The following is a 26,625-nucleotide window of genomic DNA, read 5'->3' as shown; positions in this document are numbered from 1 at the left end:
GAAGTCTCCCGGGTAAATTGGGAGGGTCGGCAAGTATGCAGTTGAGCCGCATCAGAGTGGTCAAAGAGCCGCAGGTTGCCGAACCCTGACCTGGGGGCAGTCCAGCTGAGTCCGCTCTGACTGCTTTGACTGCTTCATTAGTCGCCAAGTGCTTGAGCCGGTGCCGAGTCTGCATCTACATAATCTTCATGTGCAACAAAGGTATCAAAATATGACCCCATTTGATTATACTTGAATCTTTTGTAGTACCGAAGGAATTCGGTCGGTGCCTATAAAATTACCAAAGTCGGTACCTATCCTTAAATGTAGATTCCTTCCCTGCAGTCTTTTTGGTGCCCCTCTGGCCCTCATACTTTTCTAGCAAGATAAACTGGATAAGGGAACTTTAAAACCTGAAAGTTCTTCAAATGGTCATCCATCCATTTTCTACCGCTTGTCCTTTTTGGGGTCGCTGGAGCCTATCTCAGCTGCATTGGGGCGGTAGGCGGGGTACACCCATGTCTGCTCTAAAAAAACCACCATGCCCCAATGAATTAAACACCTTACCCAGGTTAAACCGTAAAATTGTGTCCCAATGAAAGGCGGAAACGGTGTTAAATGACCTGCTCCTGTTTGACAGTACACATTACATGCGCTGCTTGCACGGCTCACAGGTCAACGTATGAAAGATGAGCGCACAAAAGCTGCTAAATTTAGCCTCCTGCACGCCTCCCTGGTGACGTGTGCCGATCATGCCCAGCCGCAAGGATGCCCTGAGGTAGATCGAGGGCATGCTGGAAGGATTATGACTCGCAGCTGTGGCCTGGGAATGCCTCGGGGTCCACCTGGTGGAACTGAGATTAGCGGAAGAAAATGGATGGATAGCTGCTAAGTTAGCAAGGAGTTGGACCGAAAGCTTTGGTTTGTTTGACTTGTGGGAGTGTGCAGCACCATAGTGAAGCACGGTACACTTGAACTATAGGGATGCAGTGATTAACCGGTTTTACACTTTACGGATTAAAAATTTCACGCTAAAGTTCCACAACAACGTGTGATTTTGTCCTTTTCACTCACTATAAACCTGAGCTGCCCAAACATTTTGCCTCCTCCGGCTAAAATTAAAAAGTGCCAATGGTCTGCGGGCCACACAGCAGTTTTTACCATTAACAGCACCACCAGTGAGGAGTTTAGCCTTAAACCGCCATATATAAATATAAATTGTGTGCCTAATTCAGTTTGCATGAAACTCTACATCTTGTACGTACATTTTTAACGTCAAAACATTCAAAAAGGTCAATTTCTGCAGATTTTCACCATTTCCAGGTGATTTTCTGCAACCAGTTCGTCCTTCACTCACACGGATTAGAGACATAAGGAGGATGCTAAATTCTGCAGTGTTAAGGTTTTCAATATAGGACGTGGGTGAAGATTATCCTTTTCCATAGAGCGTCAAAAAGTTACAACTTTACCGTAGAGCAGGGGTCTCAAATTCCAACGCACCCAGTTATCCTGTAAAAAACTTTTAATATAGATTCTAGAATTTTACCATAAAACTTTGTGTTTTTACACCAAATTACTATAAATTGAAAAACTGGACCACTGTTATTACCCTGTAAAATTCTGGAGACTGAGCTGCCAGTTTTTTACCCTAAAATATATCGATTTTTTTTACAGTGCATTACTGTAAATTGAAAAACAGTACCACTATTGTTTGTACCGCAACATTCTGCCGACTGACTTGCTACTTTTTTACAGTGAAATCTACGTTCCCTGTTTTTACAGTGCATTACTGTAAATGGAAAAATAGCACCACAGAGGATTTTAGGGTACATTTCTGGTGACTTAGCTGCCAGGTTTTTACAGTAAAATCGACTGACTTTTTTTTTTTTACAGTGTAGCCTCGCACACATGCCATTAAAGGCCTACTGAAACCCACTACTACCGACCACGCAGTCTGATAGTTTATATATCAAAGATGAAATCTTAACATTGCAACACATGCCAATACGGCCGGTTAACTTATAAAGTGCAATTTTAAATTTCCCGCTAAACTTCCGGTTGAAAACGTCTTTGTATGATGACGTATGCGATTGACGTCACTAGTTAAACGGAAGTATTGGTACACCTTTGAATCAAATACAAAAAATCTCTGTTTTCATCTCAAAATTCCACAGTATTCTGGACATCTGTGTTGGTGAATCTTTTGCAATTTGTTTAATGAACAATGAAGACAGCAAAGAAGAAAGCTGAAGGTGGGATCAGTGTATTAGCGGCAGGCTGCAGCAACACAACCAGGAGGACTTTGAGTTGGATAGCAGACGCGCTACCGTGAGTACAGCTTTCTTCCAAACATTTGATCGCTTGCCCGTCCGTGCGGGCCGCTGTGCATGTCATGTACGTAACTTTGGGTAAATATATGTGCTGTATGAACTTTGCGGAAGTGAACGGTACTTTGGGCTGTGGGATTGAGTGTGTTGTGCGGGTGTTTGAGTTGTATTGGTGGGTTATATGGACGCGAGGGGGGAGGTGTTTGTTATGCTGATTAATCTGTGGCATATTAAATATAAGCCTGGTTGTGTTGTGGCTAATAGAGTATATATATGTCTTGTGTTTATTTACTGTTTTAGTCATTTCCAGCTGAATATCAGGTCCCACCCGCCTCTCACAGCATCTTCCCTATCAGAATCGCTTCCACTGCCCTCGAATCCTTCACTTTCACTATCCTCATCCACAAATCTTTCATCCTCGCTCAAATTAATGGGGTAATCGTCGCTTTCTCGGTCCGAATCGCTCACGCTACTGTCCATGATTGAAAACAATGTGCAGATGTGAGGAGCTCTTCAACCTGTGACGTCACGCTACTTCCGGTACAGGCAAGGCTTTTTTTTATCAGCGACCAAAAGTTGCGAACTTTATCGTCGATGTTCTCTATTAAATCCTTTCAGCAAAAATATGGCAATATTGCGAAATGATCAAGTATGACACATAGAATGGATCTGCTATCCCCCTTTAAATAAGAAAATCTCATTTCAGTAGGCCTTTAACATCAGGAGCTTGTAGAATAACAGCACTATACCACGGGCCCTAATTACGTGCATTCCACTTACTATTAACACAGCATAAAATGAATAAATAGGCATGGATGACAGTTGATGGCAATAACACTTGGGTTTCACATGAGTCACGTTTTCCCTTGAGGGATCAATAAATTTAACCTTAGTCTTGTATTAATAATTACTAAGGGGGGGGGGGGCAGTGTGGCTCAGATAAGAGAGCGGCCGTCTAGAAATTTGAAAGTTCCTGGTTCAAATCCAGCTTCCATCATCCTAGTCACTGCTCTTGTGTGCTTGGGAAAGACACTTCACCCAACTTGCTCCCACTACCACCAACACTAGTGTAGATGATGATTTGTATTCACCTTATTTATGTTTTCTTCTTATGGCATAAGCTGTGCTTCTACCCCCTCCTTTTGGACGGCTGATCCCTTCATCAGTAAAAAAGAACTTAATTTAATTTAATTGAAATGTATCTTAGATAATGGGTTTCGCAATGTAAAGAAAGCACTTTGAGTCACTAGAGAAAAAGCACTATATAAATCTAATTTACATCACTTCACTAATTCAAATATGAATCTATTTATTATCAATAACACCTTTCGTTCATGTTTATTATGCTGTCCTGTTATTATAATAATATTATTATATTATTGTTATTTTCGACAGTAATACATATCACATCACTCTAAGGAACGTTTGTGGTTTCATACATTTTTTGTTGATAAATTACTCAATTCATAATAATCCTTATAACCGTGCAACTGAAATCATTACTATGACTATAATTGTCATGATCCATTGCCCGGATCATGTTTTGTTTAGTTATAGACTACCTTAGTTCTGTTTCAGCACCCCTGGGTTTGTGTGTTCTTGGTTGCCATGGGTGCTGATTATTTTCACCTGCCTCTGATTTGTGTTCTGGAAGCTCACCTGCTCCCGGGCACTAATCAGAGAGCTATTTATTGCTGCTTTTCGCCACACTCAGTCTGGCTGTCTTGTTTGCGCTATGCAACAATTTACGTGTGTATACTCTTTGATTCCTGCTAAGTCTTCCTGTTAGCTATTTCCTTAGCTTCCCGTGCAATCGGCACATTTTTCTTGTGTTTGTTTGCATTTTCCTGTATTTTTGGATTTTCACTGATTTCACTGGTAAATAAATCATTGTCTTACCCACACATAGCTTCCGGAATTCCGTCTGCATCCTGGGAAAACGATCCGCGCAATAACATGCGACCCCGACGTGACAACAATCATACAGTCTGATTCTATAATCTTTGCATACCTAACTTGAACCCTGACCCTAACATTGTATTATGTTTGGAAATGCTACATTTGCTCATGCAAGCAGCGTTCTTTAACAAGACCAACTTTCAGTTTGACTTGTTCTTCGTTCTGCTTAATAACTTCCAAACATCTCGAGTGACTTTGCAGCTTCCATCCAAGCATAACATCTCTCCTGAAGCAGCACACAACCGTGTCTCGGGGTGGTGGCGCAGAGCGGCGGCGGGCAAGGCGCTTACTAAATGTCAGAGGCGGTCAAGCGCCTCGGTAAGAACACAAGCCACCCTTAGTCGCCGGCGGCCACCTGTCCGTCACAGCAACGTCGTGTCAGATCACTGCGTCTGACATTTAACCCATGCGCTACTTTTTTCCCAAGAGGACCAGATACCAACGGATGATATGATTGGTTCTGATGAGTGGCCACAGAGTCTGATTGAAGTAGACAGATTGTAGACTTCCTTAAGGTCTGTACTGTCCAAGATGACAGAAATTCTCAGAGACAACAAAAATAGTTGTTGTTTTACCAAAAAATTAATTAGTTTTAAGACGTTCTAAGGTTACACAAAGCTTTTGTGCCCTTGACCAATATTCCTTTTAAGGTGCGTCCTCGGCACGCAGCAAATCTGTACCGCGCACCAAATCAAATCCCAACTGAACTCCAAACAAAATAAACACAATTTATTCTGTGTGATTTTACAATGACAGTTGACAAGTGGCCCCAACAGATGAAACTTTGGGCCCATTTCCACTAAAGATTCAGGAACTTTAGGTTCCTGAAGAAGTGTGTGGTTTGTGTTTCCACCACATTTCACAGTTCAGGGTAGTTCATACAAATCAGGCTGATGATGTATGGAGGAGTGGTTTACTACATTTCTACACTGATATTATCTAAATAAACAGACAATATTATGTCAAATAAATAACAATAATATACAAAACAATATGATTTAAAGAATAAAGTGTACCGAATTGTTCTAAAAAAAAAAAAAAGGCTTCTGTCTGCAATGTACAACCGTCAGAAAGTCGCCATCTCAGTAAATGATGAATGAATGAGGGTCAGACGATGCCCTTTAGTCCATTTTAGCTGTAAATAACAATATATAAATAATAAATGTCAGTGTTTATCTCACGCCGATAACACGAACACATCGACTTTAGCGTTAGCTTGTTAGCATTAGCATTCTGTTCACTTGGGTTGTGGCTAATAGCGACACAAATGGAGTGTCACTGACTACTTTTACAACATGTAATAAATAGTTAATATTTAATGTTATTTACCTTGATCCCTTTCGTTTACTGCCTTCTTTATTTCACATTTCTCCAACAAAATATCTCAGAGTAGTAAGCAGCTGAGGTCGTTGCTTTGAGTCCTGTTTCATATTCCTCCGTAAATAAACAAACCCCGTTTCCATATGAGTTGGGAAATTGTGTTAGATGTAAATATAAACAAAATACAATGATTTGCAAATCATTTTCAACCCATATTCAGTTGAATATGCTACAAAGACAACATATTTGATGTTCAAACTGATAAACAATTGTTTTTTTGCAAATAATCATTAACTTTAGAATTTGATGCCAGCAACACGTGACAAAGAAGTTGGGAAAGGTGGCAATAAATACTGATAAAGTTGAGGAATGCTCATCAAACACTTATTTGGAACATCCCACAGGTGAACAGGCAAATTGGGAACAGGTGGGTGCCATGATTGGGTATAAAAGTAGATTCCATGAAATGCTCAGTCATTCACAAACAAGGATGGGGCGAGGGTCACCACTTTGTCAATAAATGCGTGAGCAAATTGTTGAACAGTTTAAGAAAAACCTTTCTCAACCAGCTATTGCAAGGAATTTAGGGATTTCACCATCTACGGTCCGTAATATCATCAAAGGGTTCAGAGAAACTGGAGAAATCACTGCACGTAAGCAGCTAAGCCCGTGACTTTCGATCCCTCAGGCTGTACTGCATCAACAAGCGACATCAGAGTGTAAAGGATATCACCACTTGGGCTCAGGAACCCTTCAGAAACCCACTGTCAGTAACTACAGTTGGTCGCTACATCTGTAAGTGCAAGTTAAAACTCTCCTATTATCAACAACATCCAGAAACGGCGTCGGCTTCGCTGGGCCTGAGCTCATCAAAGATGGACTGATACAAAGTGGAAAAGTGTTCTGTGGTCTGACGAGTCCACATTTCAAATTGTTTTTGGAAACTGTGGACGTCGTGTCCTCCGGACCAAAGAGGAAAAGAACCATCCGGATTGTTATAGGCGCAAAGTTGAAAAGCCAGCATCTGTGATGGTATAGGGGTGCATTAGTGCCCAAGACATGGGTAACTTACACATCTGTGAAGGCGCCATTAATGCTGAAAGGTACATAGAGCTTTTGGAGCAACATATGTTGCCATCCAAGCAACGTTACCATGGACGCCCCTGCTTATTTCAGCAAGACAATGCCAAGCCACGTGTTACATTAACGTGGCTTCATAGTAAAAGAGTGCGGGTACTAGACTGGCCTGCCTGTAGTCCAGACCTGTCTCCCATTGAAAATGTGTGGCGCATTATGAAGCCTAAAATACCACAACGGAGACCCCCGGACTGTTGAACAACTTAAGCTGTACATCAAGCAAGAATGGGAAAGAATTTCACCAGAGAAGCTTAAAAAATGTGTCTCCTCAGTTCCCAAACGTTTACTGAGTGTTGTTAAAAGGAAAGGCCATGTAACACAGTGGTGAACATGCCCTTTCCCAACTACTTTGGCACGTGTTGCAGCCATGAAATTCTAAGTTAATTATTATTTGCAAAAAAAAAATAAAGTTTATGAGTTTAAACATCAAATATCTTGTCTTTGTAGTGCATTCAATTGAATATGGGTTGAAAAGGATTTGCAAATTATTGTATTCCGTTTAAACACAATTTCCCAACTCATATGGAAATGGGTTTGTATTTAAAAGAGTTTGTCCACTTCTTGTAGATTCGCGTAACGAAATTAAATTTGTAAAATTAATAAACAACATTAAACTGCATATAGTTTAAAGACTATGGCTGAGTAAAAACACTGCAAGATAGTTCCACTGATCAGCGTTTTTCAGCACAAAGATGCCCCACAAAAGTTCCTGCAAGTCGAAAGTTCCTTTCGGTCTTCTTTTGTTGTTGTTGTCAATTGGGTTGCAATAGAAATACACAAGAAATAAGAAATAAACAAGTCGTCTAGCATAATGTAATGGCGGTGCTGTGTTTGAAAAAGAGGTTTTAGGAACGCCCCCAACTGTGTTCTACCAACCAGCGTTCGACAACCCAGCCCGCCCACAATAAGGTTCCAGGAACCTTCCAAAAGTCCCACCTAGCTAGCAGGAACTCCGAAAAGTTCCTGAAGAACTACATGTACCCAGGTAGTTTTTGGTGAAAACCCAGGGGGAACTTTATGGGAAAGTTCCTTTAAAAGTTCCTGCGGTGGAAAAGGGCATACAGTTTGTTAACACTGTTCAATTATTGTTGCGTCTGTCGAGACGCTTTGAGGAGGACAGGAATTCCGTCAATCACTTTATTGAGAAAAAACGTTTTTTTGTCAGCCGTAATCATACCAAAAACATTAATAAAAAACATCTATCTAGCAAAACTGGTTATTGTCTGCCGTACAAACCAGACCGAAACCTACTCTTTGCCATCGGTCATATCAACAGCAGTCGCTCGCTCTGTATCACCTGCACTAACACACGCACTCATGGCACTGAGCCAGTGCCGCGTTTGTGGCCTCACAACTCCAACATCACACAAAGAATAAATTCCAGGCCGTTACATTATGACTCGTCAATCAGATGATTAGTGATTATTCTACTGTCATTTATTAAGAATTTTAATTGATGGATACTCACATTCACACACTAGGGCCAATTTAGTGTTGCCAATCAACCTATCCCCAGGTAGAAAATGGATGGATGGATGGATATTAATCGTGAAATGCTGTTACCAGATTACAGAAGTGCTCATAAAAAGATATATTTTACAGACAGAAAGTTATAGGAATGTACATTTTATCCCATGGTTACATCTCATTGTGCAACATGTGAATGTTTTAAGGGGAAGTAAATGTGATCGCTGAAAGGGGTACAAATTATTTCCAAAGTAAGACTCCCACCCAAACATACAACACTTGTACATAGCTCATGAAAAACATGACTTTTTGTTATTTTCATTGTAAGTGGGCCAAATCACCAATATTAGAAAATAATCTCATGGAAATGACTGCTGTTATCTGATTATAATCATAAGACATTTAAATTGTGATGATATAAGGTTTGAGACAGGTGTGCTGCTGGTATGGCCACAGTGTGCACGTCTGATGTTGCTCACATGTGTTCCACTGAATGCTCAGGGAGTTTTTGCGTTTGATCAGACACATGAAAAACTAGAGGGAACATCGCCCTTGACGAGTCTACAGTTTGTTGCACCTTTTGTCCCTAGAGAAGGTACAAACAAGAGTCCATAATTAGCCCTATGAGGGACATTAAGTACGTGTGTGGCTTTAACAAAAGAAGTAGACAAAAATAAGTCTGATTACTACTTGGTATTTTCCTCAATTGTGTCTTTCCTACAGTGTTTCTGTTGCTTTTCATCCACAATACAAGAAAAATACACATTTTAGATATAATTACAGTTCGTCACCTTTCTGTAGAAAATTAACAATGATCGAAACGATGGTCAATTAAATTTCTAATCAATATGACATAACTATGTGGTGTATTTGTAAGCACAGGCAACACAGTTGGGGTGATACAGACAGACACCAGTCTGGGAGTCCCTGTAGTAGATCATACAGTGATACCTTAACAAGTGCTGGAAACACGATAGTAACATCCATTTTTGTGTGCAAATAGAGGTGGGGAAAATTATCAATTATCCGATGTGTCACGATTAGAACGTGGGGGATTCATGAATCGATGGACAAATGTCCAAACATTGATTATTTATGTATAGTAAATTAAGTAGAGCTGCAAAGTGACAGTCTCACAATTTAACCCATCCTTACGCCACACTTGACATTTCCCCATCCAATGCTATATATTCATTTTTTTCATGATGATAAACTTTGTTCCTCGCGGCCTACCGTAGTTCGAGTAATTATGAAAGACTGACCGAGATAACCAATCCCAGACCAACCTTTTTAAGTCCTATGGTGCCTAAAACGAACCAACCACGGAAGGCACCACACAATATACACCAATCAGACGCAATGTAAGGCGGGTCTTGGCGTCTCTATCTGTCACACACACTTTATTGCAGACCTGGGCAAAATACGGCCCATTAAGATTTTCAATCAGACCCGCCGGATGTTCTACATAATTTTTTCAGACCTTTAACATCCAAACTGTAGCCGCCATTATGATGTGCAGTGCTGTTTTTAAATGATCGTAAGTCTTGAACGATAGAAAGTATTTCAATTAGGGATGTCCGATAATGGCTTTTTGCCGATATCCGATATTCTGATATTGTCCAACTCTTTAATTACCGATACCGATATCAACCGATACCGATATATACAGTCGTGGAATTAACACACTATTATGCCTAATTTGGACAACCAGGTATAGTGAAGATAAGGTCCTTTTTTTTTAAATTATTAAAATAAAATAAGATAAATAAATTAAAAACATTTTCTTGAATAAAAAATAAAGTAAAACAATATAAAAACAGTTACATAGAAACTAGTAATTAATGAAAATGAGTAAAATTGACTGTTAAAGGTTAGTACTATTAGTGGACCAGCAGCACGCACAATCATGTGTGCTTACGGACTGTATCCCTTGCAGACTGTATTGATATATATTGATATATAATGTAGGAACCAGAATATTAATAACAGAAATAAACTACCCTTTTGTGTGAATGAGTGTGAATGAGTGTACATTTTTTGGGTTGGTGCACTAATTGTAAGTGTATCTTGTGTTTTTTATGTTGATTTAAAGGCATACTGAAATGAATTTTTTTTATTTAAACGGGGATAGCAGATCTATTCTATGTGTCATACTTGATCATTTCGCGATATTGCCATATTTTTGCTGAAAGGATTTAGTATAGAACAACGACGATAAAGATTGCAACTTTTGGTATCTGATAAAAAAAAGGCTTGCCCCTACCGGAAGTAGCGTGACGTAGTCAGTTGAACATATACGCAAAGTTCCCTATTGTTTACAATGATGGCCGCATGAAGTGAGAGAGATTCGGACCGAGAAAGCGACAATTTCCCCATTAATTTGAGCGAGGATGAAAGATTTGTGGATGAGTAAAGTGCAAGTGAAGGACTAGTGGGGAGTTGAAGCTATTCAGATAGGGAAGATGCTGTGAGAGCCGGGGGTGACCTGATATTCAGCTGGGAATGACTACAACAGTAAATAAACACAAGACATATATATACTCTATTAGCCACAACACAACCAGGCTTATATTTAATATGCCACAAATTAATCCTGCATAAAAACACCTGCGTGTTTGTTACGCTAGCTCCTAGCTCCTCTGCTAGCTCCTAGCTCCATAGAAAACGCCAATACAATTCAAACACCTGATCAACACACACAATCACTCAGCCCAAAAGACCGTTCACCTAACCCAAGGTTCATAAAGCTTATATATTTTAAAAAAGTTACGTACATACGCAAAAAAAAGTTGCGCACATACGGTCAAGCGATCAAATGTTTAGAAGCCAAAGCTGCATACTCACAGTAGCACGTCTGCGTCTTTGTCATCCAAATCAAAGTAATCCTGGTAAGAGTCTGTGTTGTCCCAGTTCTCTACAGGCGTCTGTGTATCCAAGTCAAAAGTCCTCCTGGTTAGAGTCTCTGTTATCCGAGTTCTTCCATCTTGACTGCATCTTTCGGGAATGTAAACAAAGAAGCGCCGGCTGTGTACTGTTGTTGCTGACTACGTTCGAAAAATACGTCCATTTCGCACCGACAACTTTCTTCTTTGCTTGCTCAGCTTCCTTCTCCATAATGCAATGAACATGATTGCAACAGATTCACGAACACAGATGTCCAGAATACTGTGGAATTATGAAATGAAAACAGAGCTTTTTCGTATTGGCTTCAATGTGGAAGGCATACCCGTGTTCGCCGGGCTACGTCACGCGCATACGTCATCCTCAGAGGCGTTTCGAACCGGAAGTTTAGCGGCAAATTTAAAATGTCACTTTATAAGTTAACCCGGCCGTATTGGCATGTGTTATAATGTTAAGATTTCATCATTGATATATAAACTATCAGACTGCGTGGTCGGTAGTAGTGGGTTTCAGTAGGCCTTTAATTTAAAAAAAAAAAAAAAAACGATACCGATAATAAAAAAAACGATACCGATAATTTCCGATATTACATTTTAAAGCATTTATCAGCCGATAATATCGGCAGGCCGATATTATCGGACATCTTTAATTTCAATGGTTCAAATCTGCGCTTTTGAGTGTTTTACGAGGTATTACGGTAAGCTACGTCACTGCAGCTCAGACGAGGAACAAAGCAGAGTGGACGGGGTTTGTTTTCAGAGCAGCCAGCCCGAAACGCGTGTGTCAGGAACAGATGCGGAATCAAATTATTACAACAAATTTCTGCATAAGTCACGATATATCATATTGTAGGTGTTTACTACCCTTTGCATTCATATTGGCTGTTTGTTACATTTTTGTTGTGTTTTGCTTGATTGTAAAAGATGTCTATCGAGGAGCTGGTCTGGAAAGTAAAAGAGGAGCGACGTTCACATATTGTTAATATGCAGTGTTTTATTGTTCATAGTTAATATTGTTAATCCCACTTTCTTTAATTTAATGTACATTTTGGGTGTCCCATTCAGTAAAAAACTGTAAAATTCCATTCCGTTTTTTTAGGTGGTCTGTCATAACGTTTTTAGAACTCCTATCGGACATTGTGACTTTTGGTATTAGCGTTTCTGGAAAAAAAAAGGGACCCATACAGACATACTGCACAGCAGATTTGTACAGCTACATGTGTACATATAATTCATACACACATACATGTTGGGCACCCAGACACATTTTTTTCTCTCAATGTGGCCCCTGAGTCAAAATATTTGCCCAGCTCTGCCTTAGTGCCTACTTTAAAACACACTCGAAGTTCCCCTGCTCGCTGTAGGACGGACAGTAGGGAACTACCTAATTATGTTAGCTGTTAATTTTCTGTTTTCTCCTCGAGTTTGTCAGTTAATATGTGCTGTTTTAAAGAGGAACTGCACTTTCTTTGAAATTTTGCCCATCGTTCACAATCATTATGAGAGACAAGAAGACAAAAGTTTTTTTTTTTTTCGATTTCTAACATGTAAAAATCGACTTGTTTTAGGTGGCTAGCAAGGCAGCTAATGGGAGCAATCAATTCTACCTCAAAATCACTTTAAAAATGCATTCAAAAACTGTCACAGGTTACAAACTTCATGTGACCTTCTAATTAGCATACGTACAGTACGCAGAGAGCTTCATGGAATGGGTTTCCATGGCCGAGCAGCTGCATCTAAGCCATACATCACCAAGTCCAATGCAAAGCGTCAGATGCAGTGGTGTAAAGCACATTGCCACTGGACTCTAGAGCAGTGGAGACGCGTTCTCTGGAGTGATGAATCACGCTTTTCTATCTGGCAATCTGATGGACGAGTCTGGGTTTGGAGGTTGCCAGGAGAACGCTACATTTCGGACTGCATTGTGCCGAGTGTGAAATTTGGTGGAGGAGGAAATATTGTGTGGGGTTGTTTTTCAGGAGTTGGGCTTGGCCTATTAGTTGCAGTGAAAGGAACTTTGAATGCTCCAGGATACCAAAACATTTTGGACAATTCCATGCTCCCAACCGTGTGGGAACAGTTTGGAGCGGACCCCTTCCTCTTCCAACATGACTGTGCACCAGTGCACAAAGCAAGGTCCATAAAGACACAGATGACAGAGGCTGGTATGGATGAACTTGACTGGCCTGCACAGAGTCCTGACCTGAACCTGATAGAACACCTTTGGGATAAATTAGAACGTAGACTGAAAGCCAGGCCTTCTCGACCAACATCAGTGTGTGACCTCGCCAATGCGCTTTTGGAAGAATGGTACAAAATTCCTATAAACACCACTCCGCAACCTTGTGGACAGCCTTCCCAGAAGAGTTGAAGCTATAATAGCTGCAAAAGGTGGACCGACAACATATTGAACCCTATTGGGTAGGAATGGGATGGCACTTCAAGTTCAAAAGCGGAAAAAAAAAAAAATGTTCGTCTTCTTGTCTCTCATAATGATTGTGAAGAATAGGCAACATTTCCAAAAAGTGCAGTTCCTCTTTAAGGTTCCTTTACGTCCATCATTGTCCTGCATTTGTTGCAGGGCTGTGTTCCCTTTGCTATTTTACACTTGAAAAAGGAGACACTAATGTTAGTCTTAATGTGTACGTGAGTCAGAGTTACAGACTTGTAAGGGTCAACTTAGACCCCCGAAAGGAGTCCCTAAAATAAGATTTGAGAACCACTGTAAAAGAGTATTCAAACAAACAGTAACATGTAATGCTATAGGTAAGAGGAAGAGACAACAGAGAGATCTGTTGTCATTCTGGGCACTGCCAGAATGATGCACCCCCTGAAAAGGAGAGTACAGAGGGTACCAAGAGACAAAAGATGAAGAGAGATCAGAAGGGATTGAGGACAGTGGGGAGTGAGCACAGATTTAGAAGAGATACAAACTGAGAACACAGATGCAGAGGATGAGACAGAAAAGCCAGCAGAGAAAACAGTGGCTGTGTGGTTAAATAATACGAGCATTAGGAAGCCACAGTGTAGGGAGATATCATCGACGTTAAAACAATACAAATCGATGTTAAAAAAAAAGGCCAGAAAACTGTTAAATATATGACACTAAAGACTCAATCTTGCCATTTTCTGAAACTTGGCAGTCCTGCTAAAGTAATACAGATGGTTATAAAATCAGGCTTTACTGCTAATGTTCTCTAAATGTTAGTTTTAAGTTTGGTTAGAACTAACCATGGCTAACCATTAGCTAACATTCTTTTAATGCTATGTGTTAAAGTTCAGTTAAAGTACTAGACTTAGACTTCCTTTTTATTGTCATTCAAATTTGAACTTTACAGCACAGATAAGAACGTAATTTCGTTACATAAGCTCATGGTAGTGCAGGATAAAAAAAGCAATAAGGTGCATATATAAATAAATAAATAAATATAAATAATATATATATATATATAAATAATATATATATTTATAAAATAAATAAATACATATATATATAATATATATAAATAAATAAATAAATAAATAGATTACTGTTCAGATAATAATATTGCACTTTTTCACATGCGTCCACGTTTATGGATGTATGTTGTACTAGTTACACTAGTACTAGGTGTGGTGAAATTACCCTCTGCATTTGACTTGCTCCACCCCCTGGGAGGTGAGGGGAGCAGTGAGCAGCAGCAGTGGCCACGCTCAAGAATCATTTTAGTGATTTAACCCCCAATTCCAACCCTTGATGCTGAGTGCCAAGCAGGGAGGTAATGGGTCACATTTTTATAGTCTTTGGTATGACTCGACCGGGGTTTGAACTCACAACCTACCGATCTCAGGGCAGACACTCTAACCACAAGGCCACTGAGCAGGCGTAGCTGGGTTAGCGCAGACACAGCTTGAATGTTAAGTAATCAAACAAGAAAACAATTCATTCTTTGTAGACTTCAACTACGAGGCTAATGGGAACCACGTTACAGCAGAGAGTAACCAGATAAGAAGAGAAAATGAGCAAGTACAATAATAAATCAGGAGAGACAATAATATCCACACAGTATGTCTGTCAGCCACATATATGAATGAACAGATGGCCGACGCGTGTCTTTGAGCCGCAAGTTTATGGTGACTGGGGCCAAAGTGTCTGAAAATGGTGTGGTTTAGAAGGCACAGAAATTAAATCAATGATGTCTGCTTGCCAAGTAGGGATTGTTTTCAGTTAGCAGGCTACTACAGCTCTCAAGTATTTATTTTTCCATATATCTATGCTGTGCGCACCAATAATGATAATATGTCCGATATATACAATAAATAAATACAGTAATAATAATTTTACCTGCACGAATAATCAAATCAAATCATAGCCCATGAATTGTAATCAATTTGTGCGGTGGCCAAAGATTCCCACCTCTAATTGCAAATATGTAAATCTGCTTGGCTTGGTACACACCTGCTGCACAGTGTTTGCCAATTACACTAATTCAACAAAAAGTGTATCCCAAAACATGTATATTCTGAGACAAATTGAGGTCCAGCCTTTTCTCCCCTTCTGCTTTTGGCCGGTGAAATGCGACAGTGTTGAAAAAGTGTCTGTCAAGGAATGGTTTAGCAAAAACCGAGAGAGCAGATGATGAATATTGATGACTTCCACTTTTGATGGCTCACCTCTCTTTGCTGAACTTGAGCGAGTGCAGGATGGCTGGTCTCTTCTGCCTCAGGTTCCACAGGTGTACTGTGTCATCCGCCAGGGCACTTACAAGTGCTCCCTGTCAAATATGCAAAGATAGATAACGACTGTTATTCCGCCCATCCATCCATTTTCTACCACTTGTCCCGCTCAGGGTCGTGCGGGGGCTGGAGCCTATCCCAGCTGCACTTGGACAAGTCGCCACCTCATCACAGGGCCAACACAGATAGACAGACAACATTCACACTCACATTCACACACTAGGGCCAATTTAGTGTTGCCAATCAGCCTATCCCCAGGTGCATGTCTTTGGAGGTGAGAGGAAGCCAAAGTTACCAGAGAGAACTAGAAATGTCCCATAAAGGCTTTTTTACCGATATCCGATATTCCGATATTGTCCAACTCTTAATTACCGATATCGATATCAACCGATACCGATATATACAGTTGTGGAATTAACACATTATTATGCCTAATTTTGTTGTGATGCCCCACTGGATGCATTAAACAATGTAACAAGGTTTTCCAAAATAAGAGAACAACTTGAACTCAAGTTATGGAACAAAGTGCCAACATGGCACTGCCATATTTATTATTGAAGTCACAACGTGCATTATTTTTTTTTAACATGCCTCAAAACAGCAGCTTGGAATTTGGGACATGCTCTCCCTGAGAGAGCATGAGGAGGTTGAGGTGGGCGGGGGGTGTATTTTGTCGCTTTCCGGAAGAGTTAGTGCTGCAAAGGGTTCTGGGTATTTGTTCTGTTGTGTTTATGTTGTGTTATGTTCTCCCGAAATGTGTTTTTCATTCTTGTTTGGTGTGGGTTCACAGTGTGGCGCATATTTGTACAGTGTTAAAGTTGTTTATACGGCTACCCTCAGTGTGACCTGTATGGTTGTTGATCAAGTATGCCTTGCATTCACTTGTGAATGTGTCCAAAGCCGTAGATATTATGTGACTGGGGCGGCACACAAAGGCAGTGCCTTCTAGGTTTATTGGCGCTCTGTACTCCTTCCTACGTCCGTGTACACAGCGGCGTTTTAAAAAGTAATACATTTTATTTTTTGAAACAGATACCGATAATTTTGAAACAGATACCGATCATTTCTGATATTACATTTTAAAGCATTTATCGGCCGATAATATCGGCAGTCCAATATTATCGGACATCCCTAGAGAGAACCCATGCAGTCACGGGGAAAACGTGCAAACTCCATATAGAAAGATCCCGGCCCAAGCTCAGTAATTGAACCCAGGACCATCTCACTGTGAGGTACGAGCGCTAACATTTTCTGTGTTTGTGTAAATTTTGCTCGAGTCATATTTACAACCTGTTTTTTGAGTGTGTCTGCAAGCTCTTTGTATGTGGAGGCGTTCCCAGATTGCAAATGAAACCACACCCCGCTATCCCCAAAAGTAACTTTTGAAAATGTACACTGTTAAATATATATATTTTAGATGAACATCACAGCTATTTCTCACAGCATTAGGTACACCTGGCCACACCTGTCGAATTGGATCGATACAAAGCTGCAGTACTATGGATGTCCCAATCGACATTTTTGGCCACCGATCCGATATTCTTTTCATCTGTTATTGTTGGAACATGCAAATACAGAAAATGTCCATCACGATTCAGGATCAATGTTACGCATGAGTCAGACTTGAGCTCCCTGGCATGCTTGCATTGGATTCACAAACACGCACACATATGTATATATACTGTATGTGTGTGTGTGTGTGTGTATATTATGTGTGCGTGTGTATATATATATATATATATATATATATATATATATATATATACACATTACCGTTCAAAACTTTGGGGTCACCCAAACAATTTTGTGGAATAGCCTTCATTTCTAAGAACAAGAATAGACTGTCGAGTTTCAGATGAAAGTTCTCTTTTTCTGGCCATTTTGAGCGTTTAATTGACCCCACAAATGTGATGCTCCAGAAACTCAATCTGCTCAAAGGAAGGTCAGTTTTGTAGCTTCTGTAACGAGCTAAACTGTTTTCAGATGTGTGAACATGATTGCACAAGGGTTTTCTAATCATCAATTAGCCTTCTGAGCCAATGAGCAAACACATTGTACCATTAGAACACTGGAGTGATAGTTGCTGGAAATGGGCCTCTATACACCTATGTAGATATTGCACCAAAAACCAGACATTTGCAGCTAGAATAGTCATTTACCACATTAGCAATGTATAGAGTGTACTTCTTTAAAGTTAAGACTAGTTTAAAGTTATCTTCATTGAAAAGTACAGTGCTTTTCCTTCAAAAATAAGGACATTTCAATGCGACCCCAAACTTTTGAACGGTAGTGTGTATATATATATATATATATATATATATATACACACGGAACCTATGCAGCTGCACTCAGGCAGAAGGCAGCGTACACCCTGGACAAATCGCCTCCTCATAAACTGTCTTTCAGAAAGATATTTGAAGCCAGTGAAGCCAAACATCAGTTTGTGAGGTATTTACATTATTAAGAGTTACATTTTTAGTTAACTTTTCTGAGAAACAGCATTTTCCCGACTGATATAAAACATGTCCACTGTGGAGGACACTGCTTCTCAGAAAGTAAAAGTTGAAAGACACAAAAGTGAACATTATTGTTTTACACTGGATGTTTACATTGTCACTTTAAAGACACACACCTGTAAGTTTTTGTTTTCAATATTTTCTTGAAACAGTGGACGTTCCTGCACAATTATTTGCACTTAAAGAATCATGTTTGTAGTAATAAATATGATTAGAACATATCAGCAATATGTCTGTGTTAAATTACACTAAGTGTGTTTATCCTAACATTCCTGCCTCTTCATTTTACACACTTTTTTTTGTGACATTTACCACAATATCGTATGTTGGCCTTAATACTGTGATTATATTGTACCATGAGATTTTGATACATTACATTATTCACACACACACACACACACACACACACACACTGTATATAATATATATCATGTTTACATATACTATATATATATATATATATATATATATATATATATATACACACACACATATAATACACACACACATACATATATATTGTAGAAGGCATTGAAAATTACTTGTATCCCTCCAAGAGTTTCTTTGGGCTGCTGAGTCACAGTCAGTCTCACACACACACACACGCACACGCACGCACACACACACACACACACACACACACATACACATACACATACACACACACACACAGTGAAAGAAGAAATAAAGCACTAATGACAGTCACTTGGTCATATTGAGAGGTCTTTGTCAACCCTAATTAGTGTACAGGGGAGGGTATATACTCTCAGCATCTTTATTTTAATTTAGATAATTTTAGATTTAATTTAGGTTTTTTCATTGTCCCATTTACTCTCTGTAAAGCACCAGTTCCATTGGCTTGACGGTAGGGTTCGTGTTCCTGGGATTAATGGCCTCACCTTTTCTCCTCCAAACATATAGCTGAGTATTGTGGCCAAACAGCTCAATTTTTGTTTTGTACGAATGACTGAAATATTGTTAAGGATGTTCCAAGTGAGTGTTAGAAAAAACTATACAGTACACACACACACACACTGCAAAAAATAAATAACCAAATGAAATACCTAAACTCAAGATCAAATTCATATATTGTGTTATTACAAGGTACTTTTGATGTACAATCAATGTATCTTAAGTACCGTATTTTCCGGACTATAAGGCGCACTTAAAATCTTTTTTTCCCCCTCAAAAGTCAACAGTATGCCTTATAACCCGGTGCGCCTAACGTACGGAATAATTCTGATTTTGCTTACCGACCTCGAAGCAATTTTATTTGGTACATGATGTAATGATAAGCGTGACCAGTAGCTGGCAGTCAAACAAAAGAAATGCGTGCAGACTGCACTACGATGGCAATATGACTTAAGTAAACAACACCAACATTTTATATGTTCCATTGAAAATACAGAACATTACACACAGCACTCAAAAATCGATCAAAATGTTTTAGTACGACTTTGGTAAGCTATGAAGCCGCACCGCTTGATGTGCTTCAACATACGAGTATTATTATGGTGTGTGTATAAGGTAAGACATTATCTTTTGTTTCGCAATATTAGGCAAAAGCAACTTTTCTTACCTTCTGGTACCTACTGATCTGTAATTTGGGATCTGCATAAATCATGAAAAATTGCGCGTGTCCGCCTTTGTAGTCCGTGTCAACACCGTAGTCGGTAAGCTTCTTCTTTTTCTCTATCTTCTTGTTATGGGACATTCATCCTCCGCTGATGCCATTTCTAATATAAAGTAGTGTAAAGTTCTTACTTATATCTGTCAGTAAACTTGCTATGAAAGCGCCAAAACATACCGGTATAGTGAGTTTACATTATTCACCCAAGGAACTTTAGTTTAGTTTTTATTTTCTTTTATACTCTGCCCCCCTTTCCCTTGTGGAGGGGGGGCACAGGTCCGGTGGCCATTGATGAAGTGCTGGCTGTCCAGAGTCGGGACCCGGGGTGGACCGCTCGCCTGTGCATCGGTTGGGGCCATCTCTGCGCTGCTGATCTGTCTCCGATCGGAATGGTCTCCTGCTGGCCCCACTATGGACTGGACTCTCACTATTATGTTAGATCCACTATGGACTGGACTTTCACAATATTATGCTAGACACACTCGACGTCTATTGCACCGGTGTCCCCTAGAGGGGGGCGGGGTTGAGTTTTTCCTTGCCCTGATGTGGGATCTGAACCGAGGATGTCTTTTTGGCTTGTGCAGCCCTTTGAGACACTTGTGATTTAGAGCTATATAAATAAACTTTGATTGATTGATTGATTGATAGTTATTAGAGAGTTCCGGTCGGACGGTTTTTCACTGGAAACATTTCCGGCGTAGTTATTGCAGTAGTGAGCCACGGATGAGGAGATGCTGCTCCGTTATTGATTTAAGTAAAGTCTGAATGTCGTTAAAACGGTTAGCTCCATCTTTTGACACGTCCTCCACTCACGACCTTGCACGCTACACCGCTACAAAAAAGATGACGGGGACAAGACACTGCCGAAGATGAGTCACGTAAATGAGACCGCCCACAAAACGGCGCATCCGGAAGAGACTGTCAGAAAGCTGCTTGAATATGATCTGTAAAACATAATCTATGCAACATTTTGACCAAATAACCACCATTACATGTTATGTAGACCACAAGGAAGATTTTTTAGAAAAAAAAAAAAAATATGACTCCTTTAATGTGCCATATAATCCAGTGCGCTTTATATATGAAAAAGATCACAATTTAGACAATTCATCGGCAGTGCGCCTTATAACCCGGTGCGCCCTGTGCTGCGGGAAATACGGTAGTGTAAATGCTATAGTTAATATTTCACTGTACAAAAATTGGAGATATGTTACTGGACATGAGAGATGAGGAAATTATGTTTTGGCCTGATATGTAATCTTGCTTCGCCTTTAGTAATTATCTTGCAGTGCAGTGGCTACATGACGTGTGGAAATAAAAGCAACACGATTTGACTCGTACCTCATTGATGAGAAACTGAAGCTGGATGACGGCCGCTTCACTCTCATGTTGGCAGTAACTCTCCACACCGGGACGACCGAACCTGAAAGTGTTTGGGTCAAGGAAAGTGTGGGAAAAAAGGAGTTTGGAACAACTTTTGTGTGTTTTGTATGCATAACATATGGCAGCCATAACAGACAGCATGTCACTGCTCCTCCTTCTTCAAAGATCACGACTTCTGTCTCTTTCCTTACCCACTGGGAGAGCAAGTGGAACATCTCTGCTTCCCCTTTTGGACAAACTGACCACACCATAGCTGTGTATCCTTTTCATAGTCCTGAAATGCAATAATAAACAAGCTTTCCTTTCTAAGCAGCTTCTACTGTACAGAAGAGAACTTACACACAAACAAGGCAAGGGGATTTACTGCAGATAATGAAATAAACACAATCAACTGAGTGGAAGTGAAGATTCCAACCACTGAGGGAAAAGTAATAGAGGTAGAAAGCAGAGAAAAGGAGAGAGAGGAATGGACGGAGAATAATTAGAACAGCTTTCTAGGTGCATGGGTGAGCTTGCTGATTATATTCATTCATTCAGTCGTGACTCCTGCAGACTCTGCAGGGGGAAATTTGTTATCATGGGGGGGGCAGATAAAGGGGTAACACCCAGCGGATAAGAGTGTGGCGTGTGTGCTTTTACTACACAAAAATATTGGCCATATGGATTGTGAGGGTGCATTAACTATAACTGTACACTGCAGTCACATATTAATATTTAAAGCATCGCCAACACTATGGCTCTTCTTCAATGCACATAATAATGTAGCCTACACTATATTGTGTTGCAGTAGGGTCACCAGACACAACCTAAGGTACGCCTGTATAATCTAAAAACTCAATAGTTGATAACTCTGCTGTCGATAACCACAATGCATTGATAGGCATACATTCATTTATTTGTAAAGGCAATACTTTTTTTTTTTTTTACTAGGTAATCAAATAAAAACGATCACGAAAGACTAAGTATTCACAGCAGTAGTGGAAATCGTGACATGCAAGACACCGAGGTGTGGAAGCGTGCAGAACACTACCACAATCATGCAGGACACCTCCACGAGCGTGCAGCCCAGCCATGACTAGCAATAATGCTAGAAGGCCAAACATAATGCTCTTCCGTCGTTTGCTAACACTTCAGCTTTCTAGTAAAATACGCAACACTGGGATGTCTGAAGAGTGGCCACAGGGGTGTAAAAAAAAAGAACAGCAAAAACAACAACAAAAAGTAAAAAAAATAGAGCAAAAATGCACATTGCAATGAGAAAAAGCTGAAATATTGATACTAATAACTCACAATAATGCAAAGATTTGGATTTATATATTACAGCTGTTGACACGTTGGGAAAACTATGTCTCCCGGCTGGCCTGGGAACGCCTCGGGATCCCCCAGGAGGAGCTGGACGAAGTGGCTGGGGAGAGGGAAGTCTGGGTTTCCCTGCTTAGGCTGCTGCCCCCGCGACCCGACCTTGGATAAGCGGAAGAAGATGGATGGATGGATGGATGGTATTACAGCTGTCAAAGTTACTGTGTTAACGTATGTGATTAATCATGAAAAATTATTGCATTTATCAAATACAAAAGGATCTGTTCGCAGCCGAGTGTGAAGCGACTGGGATGAGAATCAGCACCTCCAAGTCCGAGTCCATGGTTCTCGCCCGGAAAAGGGTGGAGTGCCATCTCCGGGTTGGGGAGGAGACCCAAGTACCTCGGAGTCTTGTTCACGAGTGAGGGAAGAGTGGATCGTGAGATCGACAGGCGGATCGGTGCGGCATCTTCAGTAATGCGGACACTGTATCGATCCGTTGTGGTGAAGAAGGAGCTGAGGCGGAAGGCAAAGCTCTCAATTTACCGGTCGATCTACGTTCCCATCCTCACCTATGGTCATGAGCTTTGGGTTATGACCGAAAGGACAAGATCACGGGTACAAGCGGCCGAAAAGAGTTTCCTCCGCCGGGTGGCGGGGCTCTCCCTTAGAGATAGGGTGAGAAGCTCTGTCATCCAGGGGGGAGCTCAAACTAAAGCCGCTGCTCCTCCACATCGAGAGGAGCCAGATGAGGTGGTTCGGGCATCTGGTCAGGATGCCACCCAAACGCCTCCCTACAGAGGTGTTTCCGGCACGTCCGACCGGTAGGAGGCCACTGGGAAGACCTAGGACATGTTGGGAAGACTATGTCTCCCGGCTGGCCTGGGAACGCCTCGGGATCCCCCGTGAAGAGCTGGACGAAGTGGCTGGGGAGAGGAAAGTCTGGGCTTCCCTGCTTAGGCTGCTGCCCCCGCGACCCGACCTCGGATAAGCAGAAGAAGATTGATGGATGGATGGAAGTACAAAAGTAAAATAATTGTATATGTATATATACAGTACAGGCCAAACGTTTGGACACACCTTCTCATTCAATGTGTTTTCTTTATTTTCATGACTATTTACATTGTAGATTGTAACTGAAGGCATCAAAACTATGAATGAACACATGTGGAGTTATGTACTTAACAAAAAAAGGTGAAATAACTGAAAACATGTTTTAAATTCTAGTTTCTTCAAAATAGCCACCCTTTGCTCTGACTACTGCTTTGTACATTCTTGGCATTCTCTCAATGAGCTTCAAGAGGTAGTCGCCTGAAATGGTTTTCACTTCACAGGTGTCATAGTTTTGATGCCTTCAGTGACAATATACACTTGTACATGTAAATAGTCATAAAAATAAAGAAAAAGCATTGAAATTAGGTGTGTCCACACTTTTGGCCGGTACTGTATATTACAGCTGTCAAAGTTATGGTGTCAACGTATGTGATTAATCATGAAAAAATATTGCATTTATCATGTATAAAAACTGCCAATGGTACACACACAAAAGTCTCTTTGCCTGTGGTACTCTCTAAAATGTTACCAACGATGTTGCTACATCCATCCAACCATCCATACATTTTTTACCGCTTGTCCCTCTCAGGGTCACAGGGGTGGCTGGAGCCAACACAGATAGACAGACACAATTCACACTCACATTCACACACGGCCAATTTAGTGTTGCCAATTAACCTATCCCCAGGTGCATGTCTTTGGAGGTGGGAGGAAGTCGGAGTACCCGGAGGGAACCCACGCTGTCACGGGGAGAACATACAAACTCCACACAGAAAAATCCCGAGCATCAAACCCAGGACCTTCTTATTGTTAGGCACGAGCACTAACCCCTGGCCCACCGTGCTGCCCATGTTATTAAGATAAAAAACGAAGGAATATAATTTTTACTTTGTGTCGGTGAATGTTTGTGGCATTTTTTTTGAATAGTCTGTTAGTTTCTGAGTTGTAAACGGCGATCCTCCATGGGGCTTGTTTCCCGGTTGTGCCTTTTCCTCAGCTGTGTTATACGTCCCCAAAGTGTTTGATAAACACCCCCGCGGCAGCTATGTCAGAGCCAGCAGTCTATACTGTACTGTATATATACAGTATATACAAACCCTGTTTCCATATGAGCTGGCAAATTGTGTTAGATGTAAATATAAATGGAATACAATGATTTGCAAATCATTTTCAACCCATATTCAGTTGAATATGCTACAAAGACAACATATTTGATGTTCAAACTGATAAACATTTTTTTTTTGCAAATAATCATTAACTTTAGAATTTGATGCCAAAAACACGTGACAAAAAAGTGGGGAAAGGTGGCAATAAATACTGATAAAGTTGAGGAATGCTCATCAAACACTTATTTGGAACATCCCACAGGTGTGCAGGCTAATTGGGAACAGGTGGGTGCCATGATTGGGTATAAAAACAGCTTCCCAAAAAATGTTCAGTCTTTCACAAGAAAGGATGGGGCAAGGTACACCCCTTTGTCCACAACTGTGTGAGCAAATAGTCAAACAGTTTAAGAATAACGTTTCTCAAAGTGCAATTGCAAGAAATTAAGGGATTTCAACATCTACGGTCCATAATATCAAAAGGTTCAGAGAATCTGGAGAAATCACTCCACGTAAGCGGCATGGCCAGAAACCAACATTGAATGACCGTGACTTTCGATCCCTCAGACGGCACTGTATCAAAAACCGACATCAATCTCTAAAGGATATCTCCACATGGGCTCAGGAACACTTCAGAAAACCACTATCACTAAATACAGTTTGTCGCTACATCTGTAAGTGCAAGTTAAAGCTCTACTATGCAAAGCGAAAGCCATTTATCAACAACATCCAGAAACACCGTCGGCTTCTCTGGGCCCGAGATCATCTAAGATGGACTCATGCAAAGTGGAAAAGTGTTCTGTGGTCTGACGAGTCCACATTTCAAATTGTTTTTGGAAATATTCGACATTGTGTCATCCGGACCAAAGGGGAAGCGAACCATCCAGACTGTTATCGACGCAAAGTTCAAAAGCCAGCATCTGTGATGGTATGGGGGTGCATTAGTGCCCAAAGCATGGGTAACTTACACATCTGTGAAGGCACCATTAATGCTAAAAGGTACATACAGGTTTTGGAACAACATATGCTGCCATCTAAGCACCGTCTTTTTCTTGAACGCCCCTGCTTATTTCAGCAAGACAATGCCAAGCCACATTCAGCACGTGTTACAACAGCGTGGCTTCGTTAGAAAAGAGTGCGGGTACTTTCCTGGCCCGCCTACAGTCCAGACCTGTCTCCCATCGAAAATGTGTGGCGCATTATGAAGCGTAAAATACGACAGCGGAGACCCCAGACTGTTGAACGACTGAAGCTCTAAATAAAACAAGAATGGAAAATAATTCCACTTTCAAAGCTTCAACTATTAGTTTCCTCAGTTCCCAAACATTTATTGAGTGTTGTTAAAAGAAAAAGTGATGTAACACAGTGGTGAACATGCCCTTTCCCAATACTTTGGCACGTGTTGCAGCCATGAAATTCTAAGTTAATTATTATTTGCAGAAAAAAAATAAAGTTTATGAGTTTGAACATCAAATATCTTGTCTTTGTAGTGCCAAAATTGAATATGGGTTGAAAAGGATTTGCAAATCATTGTATTCCGTTTATATTTACATCTAACACAATTTCCCAACTCATATGGAAACAGGGTTTGTATATACATACAGTATATATATGGTCAGCGGTTAATTTACCCTTGCGTGAGCGCTGTTCTCCTTGCCAGTTCCTGGTTGGCAGTTAGGAGGCTCACCTGTCCGTAATTGCCAATCAGGAGGCGTGTGGCTCAGATGTTAGAGCAGCCGCCCAGAAACTTGAGGGTTTCTGTTTCAATCCAGCTGCTGACATCCTAGTCACTGCCGTTGTGTCCTTGGGAAAGACACTTCACCCACCTTGCTCCTA

The 26,625-nt window shown here is 40.6% G+C and overlaps 1 protein-coding gene across 20 annotated transcripts in view; it reads right to left on the bottom strand.

The window, feature by feature from the left end:
- The window catches only part of stxbp5a (syntaxin binding protein 5a (tomosyn)), a 441,079-nt gene that overhangs the window by 307,282 nt on the left and 107,172 nt on the right, over nt 1-26,625 (bottom strand). For all 20 annotated transcript variants that reach the window (XM_062044606.1, XM_062044598.1, XM_062044603.1 and 17 more), the window contains 2 exons: nt 21,293-21,374; nt 15,743-15,843 (listed from right to left, as the gene is read on the bottom strand). In XM_062044606.1, the coding sequence (XP_061900590.1) occupies nt 15,743-15,843; nt 21,293-21,374 (183 nt within the window). The remainder of the gene's footprint in view (nt 1-15,742; nt 15,844-21,292; nt 21,375-26,625) is intronic.

The sequence above is a fragment of the Entelurus aequoreus genome, linkage group LG04 (assembly GCF_033978785.1).
Source record: "Entelurus aequoreus isolate RoL-2023_Sb linkage group LG04, RoL_Eaeq_v1.1, whole genome shotgun sequence".
In the NCBI taxonomy this organism is placed as follows: Eukaryota; Metazoa; Chordata; class Actinopteri; order Syngnathiformes; family Syngnathidae; genus Entelurus; species Entelurus aequoreus.
Note: the sequence above shows the minus strand (reverse complement) of the source record. Positions and strands in the feature narration are given on the sequence as shown.